General features: G+C 35.1%; 2 protein-coding genes across 2 annotated transcripts; both read left to right on the top strand.

Moving 5' to 3' along the window:
- Window positions 1–581: 581 nt before the first annotated feature.
- Window positions 582–1889, top strand: LOC145572799 (uncharacterized). Its single transcript, XM_081631761.1, has 2 exons — window positions 582–1032; window positions 1636–1889. Exons 1-2 carry the CDS (start codon window positions 582–584, stop codon window positions 1887–1889), a joined length of 705 nt encoding a protein of 234 aa, XP_081487887.1.
- A 2358-nt stretch (window positions 1890–4247) lies between these two features.
- Window positions 4248–8943, top strand: LOC145571650 (uncharacterized). Its single transcript, XM_081630674.1, has 9 exons — window positions 4248–4561; window positions 4671–4875; window positions 4967–5057; window positions 5691–5836; window positions 6017–6260; window positions 6554–6658; window positions 6738–6920; window positions 7817–8018; window positions 8285–8943. Exons 1-9 carry the CDS (start codon window positions 4405–4407, stop codon window positions 8779–8781), a joined length of 1830 nt encoding a protein of 609 aa, XP_081486800.1. The 5' UTR covers window positions 4248–4404; the 3' UTR covers window positions 8782–8943.
- The last annotated feature ends 4103 nt before the right edge of the window (window positions 8944–13046 follow it).

The following is a 13046-nucleotide window of genomic DNA, read 5'->3' as shown; positions in this document are numbered from 1 at the left end:
AACAAGAAATCAACCAAACCCGACTTAATTTAGTTTTTTTTTTTTTTTTTTTTTTGAGAAAGATTAGTATGTTTAATTTGTCATATAAAAATTAGTTAACAGATAAATTAATTTTTAATACAAGTATATATTATGATAATTCAAAATTGATACTCCGTACCACACTAAACACGAATATATATGACTCGTACACCATATTAGACAGGACTAGCAATCATGTAGGGAAACCAAAAATACTTCTTGTTATGTTCTGATGTAACTTGAGCAAAAAAAACGTAGAGAACTAGGGAAGTGGAGTAGTTGTCATTAAGTAGTCACTTTATCTCTAATTTAATATAATTCGTGAATTAAGAAAAACATTAAATTCCCAAAGCATTAGACCCCTCTAGACCCAATTACAAAACGCATATCAATCCCCCTATAAAAATAAAATGCATGCATGTAAATCAAAACAACAAAAACCAATTTCAATTGATCCAAAACAACAAAAATCCAACTTAAAATCTTTGTACTTAGAATGTAATCTTACGTTACAAAATAAAATTGGAGTGTTTTTTTATTAGTAGTGTCTCTCCTTCTAAATGGAAGAACATCAACATCACGACGATCACCACGACGACGATCGCGACGAGGCGGAGAAGAGATCAGGAGTAGGGGGGTCAAGATGGAATCCAACAAAGGAGCAAATTGAGATGTTAGAGAAGGTTTATTGCGTCGAGGGTATACGAACACCTACTGCAGAGCAGATACAGGAGATTACTGCTCGTCTTAGAGTGTACGGTCATATTGAAGGCAAGAATGTTTTTTACTGGTTTCAAAATCACAAGGCTCGCCAACGCCAGAAGCAAAGGCATGAACGCTGTTTACTAACCACTGCTGCCGCAAGTTCCTCTGCTAATCTTATTCAGCATTCGCCTCATCAACACTGTCATTATCCTGGTATTATTAATCATAATTTTCAACCTCGGCCTGTTTTTGCTACTCCTCATCATCATCCTGCTAATTACCCTCAGTATCTTCCTAATCCTAATGGTATGCATCTTTCTTTTGTTACATTTTTAATTATTTTTAGCTTCGTACTTTAGTGTTTTCAATTCAAATTTTCCTAATTTCTGTGACCATGTATAAGTTACTGTAACAAATTAACAATACAACCCTACCCAAAAAACAAAAAAAAAAAAAAAAAAAAAAATAACAATACAAGCTCAAGACAAATTTTTACTAGTTGACAAATTGACCTTGGTCTATATATACTACTCCGTATCTATATATAGTATTATAGTTGTGTATGCATGTCGCGTGTATGTTGGTCTAGTACATTAAAATTTACGAGTAATGAACAACTTAATGACATAATCATTGCAGTGTTAATTGACTAATATAATGAAATATCGATCGAGAGTTTCCAATGATCATTGTAGTAAGTGACTAATGAAATATTGATCTTGTACTCTAGAGAACTAATATAATAAAAAACACGAATAAAATATTAGATGATATAATGCATTTGAATTTATTTTGGTAATAATTTTATTATTTGAAGTCTAAAAGTTTGATTAACCAGTTACTCATCAAATTGCTAGCTGATATTGGACATGGTGCGCTTACGATTATAATTGTTATTATTATTGACAGTAATATGCAGCCCATATTACCATTTGCCACAACCAAGCCTTGGGTTTTATAATGCTCAACAACATCACTACAATGCACCTGCATCAGCTGATCATCATCATCATCAGGGCATGATGAAGATGAGATCGTCGAGATCGATGGATAATCAAGGTGTTTCGATGGAGATGACCACACTGAATCTTTTCCCTGTACACCCAACTGGAATACTGGATCACAAGCTTGGTGGAGAAAGTAGTACTAGTACTAGTAGCTAGATAATCTCTTTTAACTCTTAACAATTTGATCTAACTTGATTTTAATTTTATGGGGGTATACGGTATAAATGGTATTGGTATACTTAATTAGTTCAAAGGCTTGTACGTTTTTTGTAACAAGGATAATATATCCGGTTTTAATTATGGTTTTTCAATGTCTTTTTTTTATGATTGTACGTAACATAATGCTTGCTTGTTGTTTGCTTGATGATATGATGATAATTTGACAAATGCCATCAAGCAAAATCACTAAATCATCCACAAGTTCGTGACGTTCATGCTTTATCTATTTGTAAATTGTGTACTCAGTTGATGAGCTGAGTTTCATACTTAACCACCCCCACCCAACCACTCCCTCCCTCTTAATTGTTGGTTATCTAATATTATTTTTTTTTAAAAATGAATTATTCGTTATTAGATCTACTTAGTTAAAGATGATATTGGATCATGCTTAAATTGCATTTTACTCCGTAATTTGCTGTATAATCATCAACAGATTTGCATGACATGATGGCATTGTGTTGTGCTAGCATCCCTTTTGAAAATTGTTGTACATTTTATAGCTCACTATTAATACAGTAACAATTATCATACTTTTTTAGCACGTTTTGTGTGTGGCTGGCCACACGGTGTAGCCAGCTTACACACAAGTAACCTCTGATAAAGTAATCCCATCTAACCTAGTAACCCCTGACCGAGTAACTTTTGACCGACCTAGTAACCCCCGACCGACCTAGTAACCCCTAACCAAGTAACCCATGGTAACCCCTTGACCAACCTAGTAACTTCTGACCAAGTAACCCCTAGTAATCCCATGATTGACCTAGTAACCCTTGATCGAGTAACCCCTAACCAAGTAACCCCTACTAACCTTTAACCGACCTAATAGCCCCTCACCGATTAACCCCTGACCAAGCAACCACTGAGTGAGTATCCCCTTACCGACCAAGTAATCTCAACCAAGTAACCCCTATTGACCAAGTAACCCCTTTTCATAAATTAATTTTAACTCTACTGTATGAACATCAAATAAAGTTTAACTCAAATCTCAATCTATTAACGACAAAAGAATACAAAATTCACAATTAATAACCTAATCGCTTACACAAATCAACTCAATACATATTTCAATTTCAATTCAAAACCCGAAAACTCGAGCAATAATCGACAAAATTATAAGCATAATTACACAAACAAACACTAGCACCTACGTCATCCTCAACATTACAGTGATATGATGCTTGTAAATACAACGAAGATTATGATATCATTATAACTTCATAATAACACAAACTCGAGCAAGACGACGAATTCGGAGGTAAAGGATCTACAACATTAACAAGACCTGCCATTATCACTTCATCTTCTTCCTCCTCTTCTTCTGCACCTCCAAGCTACGAACCCTAAAAAACAAAATCTGAAAATTGGGGAATTTATTGAAGAACAGAAGAAAATAGGAGAGAGAGAATCTGGACATTGGGAAATTAATTGAAGAACAGAAGAAGATGGGAAACTAACTAAAAAAGGGATAATCTAGAGAATTAATTTTGTTACAAGAATCTGGAGAATTAATTAAAGAACAGGAGAAAAAGAGGAGAGAGAGCGTGATGTTGAATCAAAAAAGAAAAAAATGTGATTGGCCACACCGTGTGACCAACCACATATGAAGTTTGTATATTCTTTTACACCTTATCTTACTTTATTTTATTTCCGCCCGCCCATTTTACACATATTTATAGTATGCGAATCGAATAAAATAAATAGGTTTTTTTAGTTTTTACAAGGAATACATTCATATTCCCACCCAAGTCGGTGGTAGCTAGGTTCAAGGATGTGGTTCATGTTTTGGTTAAAAGTCGATTGGGCTCACCATAACGTTTTGTTCCTTGTAATTTTTTTACCCCCTCATATAGGTACATTCCTATCAATCTATTATAGAGTGATATTTAGAGTCGTGTACCTTATTAATTTTTTTTTTTCAGAAAAAAAGAACATTTAACAATTTTATTTCACCTAAAAAAAACTTTTGAGTTTCACAAAAAAATTTATGTGATTGTCCACTCACAATCATCATGGGGTCTACTTTGATAGTGTTATATGTTTACTCGATCAGTGTTACATGATTAAATCATTAGTAGAGCCTACTCGTTGAGTATTATAGGTCGGATAACCAGTCAGTGCTATAAGAGTTGTTGTCTTTACAAGTTATTACATGGTGTAGCAAGTCATACACAAAACGCAACATTTGAGTTTTGATAATTTTATTCTTGAAAATAAAAATCAATCAATTACGGAGTAATAAACAAAATAAATTAAGAGAAAACCGACCTTGTACGAAGTACCGACCTATTCCCGCCATATTTGTAAAATTGACAGTTGCTCGGTTGCTCCTGAGAAAAAAAATAATCTGGTGCTCGCAACAATCATCCACAATTCTTCACTTACTCCACTCATCATCTTCAAGTCAACCCTCTTTCTCTCTCCTCTAAATCACTCAATCGAATTGGAAGAAGCCATGGAAGAAACCTTCATTTACAGAAACCCTAACGCAGCCATTGAAGACCGAATCAAAGACCTTCTTTCTCGCATGACTCTGCAAGAGAAGCTCGCTCAAATGACTCAAATCGAACGAACCGTCGCTTCTCCTTCCGCCATCAAAGACTTCGCCATTGGTTTATTCCTTTATCTTCCATTTTCTCTCTCCTAGGGTTTCTGTTTTGCTCGTTTTCACTGTTTTCATGATTGCTTTGATTTTGATTTTGATTTTGATTATTTTTGCAGGTAGTATACTGAATGCCGGGGGAAGTGCGCCTTGCGAGAAGGCGGTGTCATCTGATTGGGCGGATATGATTGATAATTTTCAGAAATTGGCATTGGAATCGCGGTTAGGGATTCCGATTATTTATGGACTTGATGCTGTTCATGGTAATAATAATGTTTATGGTGCTACAATTTTTCCTCACAATGTTAATCTTGGTGCTACTAGGTTAGTTGATTGCTACTTTTAGAAAATTAGTGTTTCTAAATTTGTTGTTTGAGATGTGCAAATGAGTGAAAAATTGGGGAATTTGGTGCAGGGATGCTGATTTGGCTCATAGAATTGGGGCTGCAACTGCTTTGGAGGTTAGAGCTAGTGGAGCTCATTATGCGTTTGCTCCTTGTGTAGCTGTAAGTACTTAATTGAATTGCTCGAATACTTGATTGGACGGGATTGAAATTATTACGCGTTCTAAATTACCAACAGATGATGTAATGACCAATGAATGCATTGAGATTGAGTTTGTAGGCTATTCTAGTGGCAAACTGGTTTTGTAGCCATTGTGAAGTATTTAGGGTAAATATATCGGATAATTAAGAATTATACGGTGTAGTGCTATGCAAATGTTCTCGTAGTTCGTAAATTGTAATATATAATTCATAAGTTTGACATGCTGTTGTTCTAATTAACCAAAATTGTTCCATTGGGGCAGCAACTGTTTATCAGTAACCTCTTCACCCTAAAGATTAAAGAGTGATAAGTAGCACTCATGCAATTGAAGTAGGAAAACTCAATGTTCTTAGTGTTTTTTATCCTTATTGTGCCTATTGATTCAAATAATGGAGGAGTTACTAGTGTGGAAGATTTTATTTGTAGTATTTAAGTGGATAATTTTGGAGAAACTGAAAATCTGATGAAAATTCATTGACAAAATATTATGAGTGTTACAGTGAGGATACCGAAATTGTTAAAAAGTTGATTTTATTTGTGGCTGCTTTTGTACTTTGTTGCTTTTTACAAAATCTGAAGCTGTTCTTTTAAAGGTTTGCAGAGATCCAAGATGGGGGAGATGCTATGAGTGTTACAGTGAGGATACCGAAATTGTAAGGAAGATGACTTCCATTGTATCAGGGTTACAGGGGGATCCACCTGAGGGACACCCAAATGGCTACCCATTTCTAAAAGGAAGGTGGGGGAAAAAGTCAACTTTTTAACAAGTCCTCATATAATGTTAACCCAGTTTGTAGTAGTTTAGATTAATGTAAATCACTTTCTTATGGATCAATTTTATACGTTTCTAAAACTCAATGATTGTAATTTTTTTTTTTTTTAATTTCTATCTTCCTTTTTACCGTGTGTCTGGTTCCAGAAAGAATGTTATTGCTTGCGCTAAGCACTTCGTTGGTGATGGAGGAACACATAAAGGTATAAATGAGGGGAATACGATCTCTTCGTATGAAGATTTAGAGAGGATTCATATGGCACCCTATTTGGACTGTATCTTTCAGGGAGTTTGCACTATCATGGCTTCCTATTCTAGCTGGAATGGTAGGCAGCTACATGCTGATCGTTTTCTTCTCACGGAGATCCTTAAAGACAAGCTGGGATTTAAGGTATATTTTCATATTTGCATTGATATATGTTGGCCTATTAAGAAAATACTTTACCATGGATATTCATTTTTTCTGAAGTCCACCATATCTCCTTCTATCCCTTTAGTCAAACCATTAAGAAGTTGCTACCATATTATTACCACTATGAGTTTTGCTTACTCACTTTCATTATCCCCAATGTATGTTAAAATCACCAATCCTGTTTTTTCTTTCTTTAGAATTGATTTGGAATCTTTTGCATATGTTTCACCTGAGAATTGATGTTCATATCCTGGTTTATATTTCCGCTGCAGGGATTTGTAATTTCAGATTGGGAAGGCATTGATAGACTTTGTAAACCTCAAGGTTCAGACTTTCGTTTCTGCATTTTAGCTGCTGTTAAGGCAGGAGTTGACATGGTAAGGAGTTATAAAACACAAAATTGTAGAACTTTGAGTCTTTAAAAATGTATCTTCCAACCACAAAGTGTATATGCAGGTAATGGTACCTTTTAAGTACGAAAAGTATCTAGAGGACTTGACCTATCTTGTGGAATCGAAAGAGATACCATTGTCTAGGATTGATGATGCTGTTGAACGGATCCTGAGGGTAAAATTTGTCGCAGGGCTTTTTGAGCACCCTTACACTGACCGGTCTCTGCTAGATACAGTTGGATGCAAGGTTGTATTTTTATTAACTCTTTTTTCTAGTATGTCTTTTATTATATGTAGTCTGAACATACCTTAATGTTGTTTTCACTAGGTTATATGTTATTCCCCTGAAGACTTTCCTTTTGTCTCTTTTGCTAATTTTGAAGATTTAGATTGTATACTATTAAATTTGTGCATATCTATCCTGTTCCTACCGTTTCTACAGGTTGCAGAAACTCTTATAGGCAGTATTAGATGTCTCTCCTTTTCTAATTCTTCCTCCAAATTCTTACCCTTTTTGATGATGCAGAAATTTAAATTGGTAAATTTCACTGGTGAAACAGTGCTTTGCCATCTTCTGAACTATGTTTTTAATACATTTTTGAGAAGGAGGATCTCATAGCTCTCTGCAGTGCTGTCCTGGGTTTGTGATAGCCTGACAGGTGTTACTGGGCATGGGAAATATCCCAAAGAGGTCTAGTTATATGGAAAGCATGGCCCCATAGTTGGTTGGAGGGCTATGAGCCTATGACCATGTGGTGTTCTCACTTTCCCTGTAAAATGGTGCTAACTCTACCATACTAAGCATCCAAACTAACCTACTTATTTTGTTTCATAATAATAGTACCTAAAAGACTAGGCATTGGTGAAGAGAGTATTTGTATGTTTCTTATGTTTTGTATGTCAATTAATGGTCTCTACTCCCCTCACAGTACTTTCTGTATTTCCTGGCTTCCTGGACTACTATTTTAAACTTTATTTCGGATGTTACCTTAAGTCTTAAGACCTTACTTACAAGTTGCAATCCCATAACAACAAGAATGTTATTGTTTTATTTAAGAATCCGTCCCCATTCTGAAATAATTTCCGTTGCTTATATTTACCTGCTGGCATAGATATTGAACTAATCGCTTTGTTTTGTTTTAGTTGCATCGCGATCTAGCACGTGAAGCAGTACGGAAGTCTTTAGTGCTCCTGAAAAATGGGAAAGACCCTAGATATCCATTCCTTCCATTGGACAGGAACGCCAAAAAAATACTTGTAGCTGGAACACATGCTGACAATCTTGGATACCAATGTGGTGGGTGGACTATAACTTGGGATGGACTTGGTGGAAGAATTACAGTTGGTATGTATTTCTTGGGCAGTATGTTGCTCCCTGCGTCTTTTGTACCTGTGTTGCCACTCATGTTAGCTTATTAGATGCCTGCTTTGTTCTGTTATTTATTTTCCCAGCGTTTAATTTTTACTGTTTGCATGTATAAAATTTCATGGTATTGTCCACTTGATATTATTGGATGTTGATACAATGATTGGTATCTCTTAACTGTATGATTTATGAAGCATTAATTCCAGAGATAAGGCTGATATTGTGGTACATCATTTATATTACAGGCACTGCCATTTTGGACGCAATTAAAGAAGTCGTTGGGGATAACACTCAAGTTATTTTTGAAGAATTTCCATCACATGAAACCTTAGCAAGGGAAGATATTGATTTTTCCATAGTAGCTGCTGGTGAAGCTCCATATGCAGAATTCACAGGGGACAATTCGGTGCTTAATATTCCTTTGAATGGAGCAGATGTGATTAGTGCAGTTGCAGACAGAATTCCTACTCTTGTCATTCTGGTTTCTGGAAGGCCTTTAGTTTTAGAGCCATGGCTTTTGGACAAGATGGATGCTTTGATTGCTGCTTTCTTGCCTGGAAGTGAAGGAGAAGGAGTAACTGATGTTCTTTTCGGAGATTTTGAATTTGAGGGTCTACTCCCAGTGACATGGTTTAAAAGTGTTAATCAACTTCCAATGACTGCTGGACAGAATTCATATGATCCTCTGTTCCCATTGGGTTATGGATTGAAAACCAACAAAGAAAAGCATGTAATTTCGTGATTCTGAGTATCGAGAATCACTGCAGGTGTTGTACTTTTGGATAAACAAGAAAGTATTTTGTGAACTAATAAGAGCTTTTGTTAGTGGTTAATAAATTGTGTATTCTCCTTTGCATTTAACTCATTTTCTGGTCCGAAGCAGCACGATTATGAAGTTGATTCTTTCTCGTCCATCAGTTTAAACTCACAATTATTGTCTATGATTGTATGATGTATTGGCCAGTTAGAGTGTGATCTGAATTGTCATTTTCCAGATTCAATCTGTCAAAGAAAAAGGCTCATGAAGCCTATCATTGTTTGGTGCTCGACTAAAGTGGGCTTCCATCTTCTAAACAGTTTTGGTACGTCCTTTTCTCTGTCCTTTAGCTGTCTAAATGATGCCTTCATCATATTGTTTTGTATATGAAGTCTATTCCCTCTTTCACATTTGTGATTTGTGAATATGGTGTGGTGAAGTTTTTCATCTATCATTGACGTGGAGGACAATGAAACTAGTCCTTTGGCTTTTGTGTTCCTAGTTTAAGGAATTTTTTGTCTTGCAAATTGTGTCTAAATTATGTTTCTCTCATCAGTTTGTTGAGATAACTCGCACAATAACTGCTAGTCTAAACTTCTGATTTTGTGCAAAATGTTGGCGAGCCTGGTTTGAAATAACTTGTGAAATGAAGTCGTCTAACTTTTATTTGTACAAGTTGAGAAAAGAATACTTGTATGAAGATAATGTGAGTGTTTTTTTACTATGCTTGAGTTGTATGCTCTGTGAATAGAACTGTTATCACGTATAGCACAGACCTGAGGTAGGCTTATGTGACTTCCCTCCCTCCTTAAGTTTGACAATGAAATCTGATGTTGAAATATTAGCTAGCCTTTTTTTTTTTTTAAAAAAAAAAAAAACTTTCCTGGCCATTGTTTCTTTTTTTTTTTTTTTTTTTTTTTTTTGACGTACTATATTGCCCACCTACAGTAAGTGGGTAGCAATTTCTAAATTTGAAAGACAGCCTCCTTTAGGCCTCAACCATGTTAATCGTTCTATATTGACTCTTGCACTATACACATTTTTTGCTTTGACTCTATTTTTCTAAATAATATATAAAATCAAATGTACTAATATTATGGGTTTGTCATTACATTGTCTCATGTGTATTTTATATAATATTATAATTTTAATTTTAATAACTAATACTTTGAAATATTTAGAGACTTCAATGATCAAAGTTGTATTTTAAGCAAATGTTAAAATCAAAAGTGGAACCATTAAAAAAAATCGAGGGATTATTACTCTTTGCAAGCTAGTAAGAATGTAAGACATAAAATTTCTTGGAAACAACCTTTATATTGGATATTTGTTGATTGAGGACAAGAATTAAATTTCGGTCTCATCACCAGATTGTAACAAATGCTTTTCTAGGTTATCATGTAAAGTGATAGCTGCTTGCGGAAGTGGTTCTGCAACTGTTACATAAACACTGGTTAGAGGTTAGTGCATAAATTTGGACTTTTACCATTTCTGCATCTAGGCAATAAATTCTGGATTGTTGTTTGAGGTAAGACGGACATTTGATTGCAGGGAAAAAGAATTATCTACTACTTTATATTCTTTGTTTAAGGGTGAGCAACTGACTTGTTAATAATGGCTCATAAAGTTGGATTCTTGATATTCTTTATTTTGCTGAAACCACTCGTGCAATTAGCTTAAACTACATTATTAGTGGACAATAGTGGCAATTACATCATGGATGAATGCATGATCACGATAATAAAGAACCCTGTGTACGTAAAGCATAAAGCATTGTTCTTTGTCTCCCTGAACATAGTCAATATTTGAGCCCTAGAGTTGAGAGATGAGCCAATGACTGCTTTTGTTTTTGCTGTAAATAGGTTGTGCCGTACAGATTGCAAGAGATCGTGATTTTTTTCATGAATAATAAACTATGAAAAAGTAGTGAGTGACATGATAGTGGATTTGGATTTAGGTACTCCTAATACAGTAGGTGTTAGTAGAAAAGATTCCTTAGGAAATTGGAGTTGCCAAATCTTATTATTTTGTCGGTGTCGTATTTTGATCGCTTCATCCATAAAAGCCATAATATCTCTGTTTCATTTTATGCTATGAGTAGGTTGTTTAATCCATCCTGGGGAGGGATCACAGCTTTTGTTCTCAAATCAGTCATATGTTACAGTAAGGCAGGCTCTCTGTTACACAAGTATGATTTTAGTATGGCTTCCTGTTAATTGATGCTACAGGTGAGATTTTATATGCTGGAGAGGTTTTGGAAACCTTTTTTTTCACTTAGGTATGGTATCTTTGGTTTGGGTTCCTATGATTATTTGAATTAAATAGTTTAAAAGTGTGCAAAAGAAGAAGAGAAATGAAAAGTAATCAGCTGGAATCTCATTGAGTGCGCTGTGACAAAGCCAATCTCTCTCAAGTATCCAATGCCATGGTCCATTTCTTTCCTTTGAGCTCAATGTCTTTTCGCATTAAATCTTGTGGATGTATATAGCTATTTAGTTTGAGGCTTACAGTTTGCTGAAGGTGAAGGGGCATTTGCACCGAGACACCGAGAATGGACGTGGATGCCGATATGGAATTATGGATATGATATAGACATTGGAAAATGGTAGTTTGGAAAAATATTAGTTATTTCTGAACGTAGTGGATATAGGACACGATCACATTAGAGAGGTGCTTGTGCAATGTGCATGCATGACAATGCTTGTGCAGATATATTCAAAGGAACTGTTGCTTGATGAAGTGTTGGAACTTGGAACATAACATATTAATAGCTGAATTGTCATTGAAGTTATACATGATGTTTCGTCAGTGTTCACAGCATGCCATTAATTAGCATTACACAACCTAGAACTTTAACCTTTATCTTCTCAGAATATATTTAATGGAAACTTTTCCGTGTGGCTCATGACATGGAATAGATATACTCCTATTTTCTCAGATTAGTTTGTTTCTTATTCACTTGAGTTTGGGAGATCCATTTGCTCTTTCTGAAGTTCCGTGTTGTGCCATGCTAAGTGGGTAACCAATATTATTACTGATGAACAGACTTTTTTTTCTTTATTTATTTATTGCTAATAAACTCAATGCTTGCTTAAAGAGTTTATCTGGGAAGTAAAATAAAAATTTATTGTGACTGTGAGATTTATGAACAGATTCCAAATCAGGGCTGATTCCCTGTGCTAGGACGTACCTTGTCATTACAAGAGATACATTCTGCCTCAAAAATCATGACTTAGGCCCTTTCTCATACTTTACCCCTTTAATTTACTTTGGTTTATTTACTTCTGGCAAATATTCTAAACTATTCCATTTAGAAGGCACTAATGTTAACATATGAATGGGTGGAACATAGCATCTGTCAAATGTATCAGCAATTCAGCATCATAGATGCCCTAGCAAAATGGTTTAGCTCACTCTTCTCAAGTTCTTTAGAGGAAGTATAGCAAGTCGAGTTTGCTTTGTGCTGATCTTGTTTATCCATCTTATCGAAACAAGATTGTGTAAATAATGAGTAATCCGTATAGACAATTGACATGAAACAAAATAGTATGTGGGATTGTGGATTAACTGATTTGAGTTTTCTGCCAATTGATTTTTTCCACATACAAATTTGAGTTTTCTGCCAATTGATTTTTTCCACTTCTAATTTGATTTTATTTTTGATCAATGATACTTTTTCTTACTACAAATTTAGCATATTTTTTGGAGTCTTTATTGAATATCCTTGTTGCAGTGTATAAGGAGCTGCATGCTGCTCATGGCATTATATCAGTAGTGGAATAATCCTATGTGTCAGAAACAGAATCAAATTTGAGAGACCGTACAAGGCAACAAATTTGCTCACCTTTGAAGACAAAATTAAGGTACCCGATGGTGGTTTTGGATGCAATAGCTTGGTTTGGTAGGTTTATGACTTTTCCCTGTTGGAACTTGCCTTCTTTTTGTAATAAATATTGTTCCCTGCGGTTTTGAATGCAGAGGACATATATGTGGATAAGTTAAAATGACTGAAGTATAGTGTCAGTGGTCAGCAACTCAGCACAATCTTACTCCCTTAAACAAAAAACAAGAGTAACTTCTATGCATGTTGTTATGAATGCTTGCTGATCAAGTTATCTATGCGGTGTCATAATTGGCTCATAGGCCGGTCATTCTCATAGCCATTGATCATATTTCCATTGCTGTGGAACATTGTTGTTTTGGAGTAGAATAGTTAGTAAAGCATTTGACTGATTGTAGCTTTTGGGTTG

Source organism: Chenopodium album, chromosome 12 (assembly GCF_948465745.1).
Source record: "Chenopodium album chromosome 12, dcCheAlbu1.1, whole genome shotgun sequence".
Taxonomy (NCBI): Eukaryota; Viridiplantae; Streptophyta; class Magnoliopsida; order Caryophyllales; family Amaranthaceae; genus Chenopodium; species Chenopodium album.
This window is presented reverse-complemented; position numbering and strand designations above follow the sequence as displayed.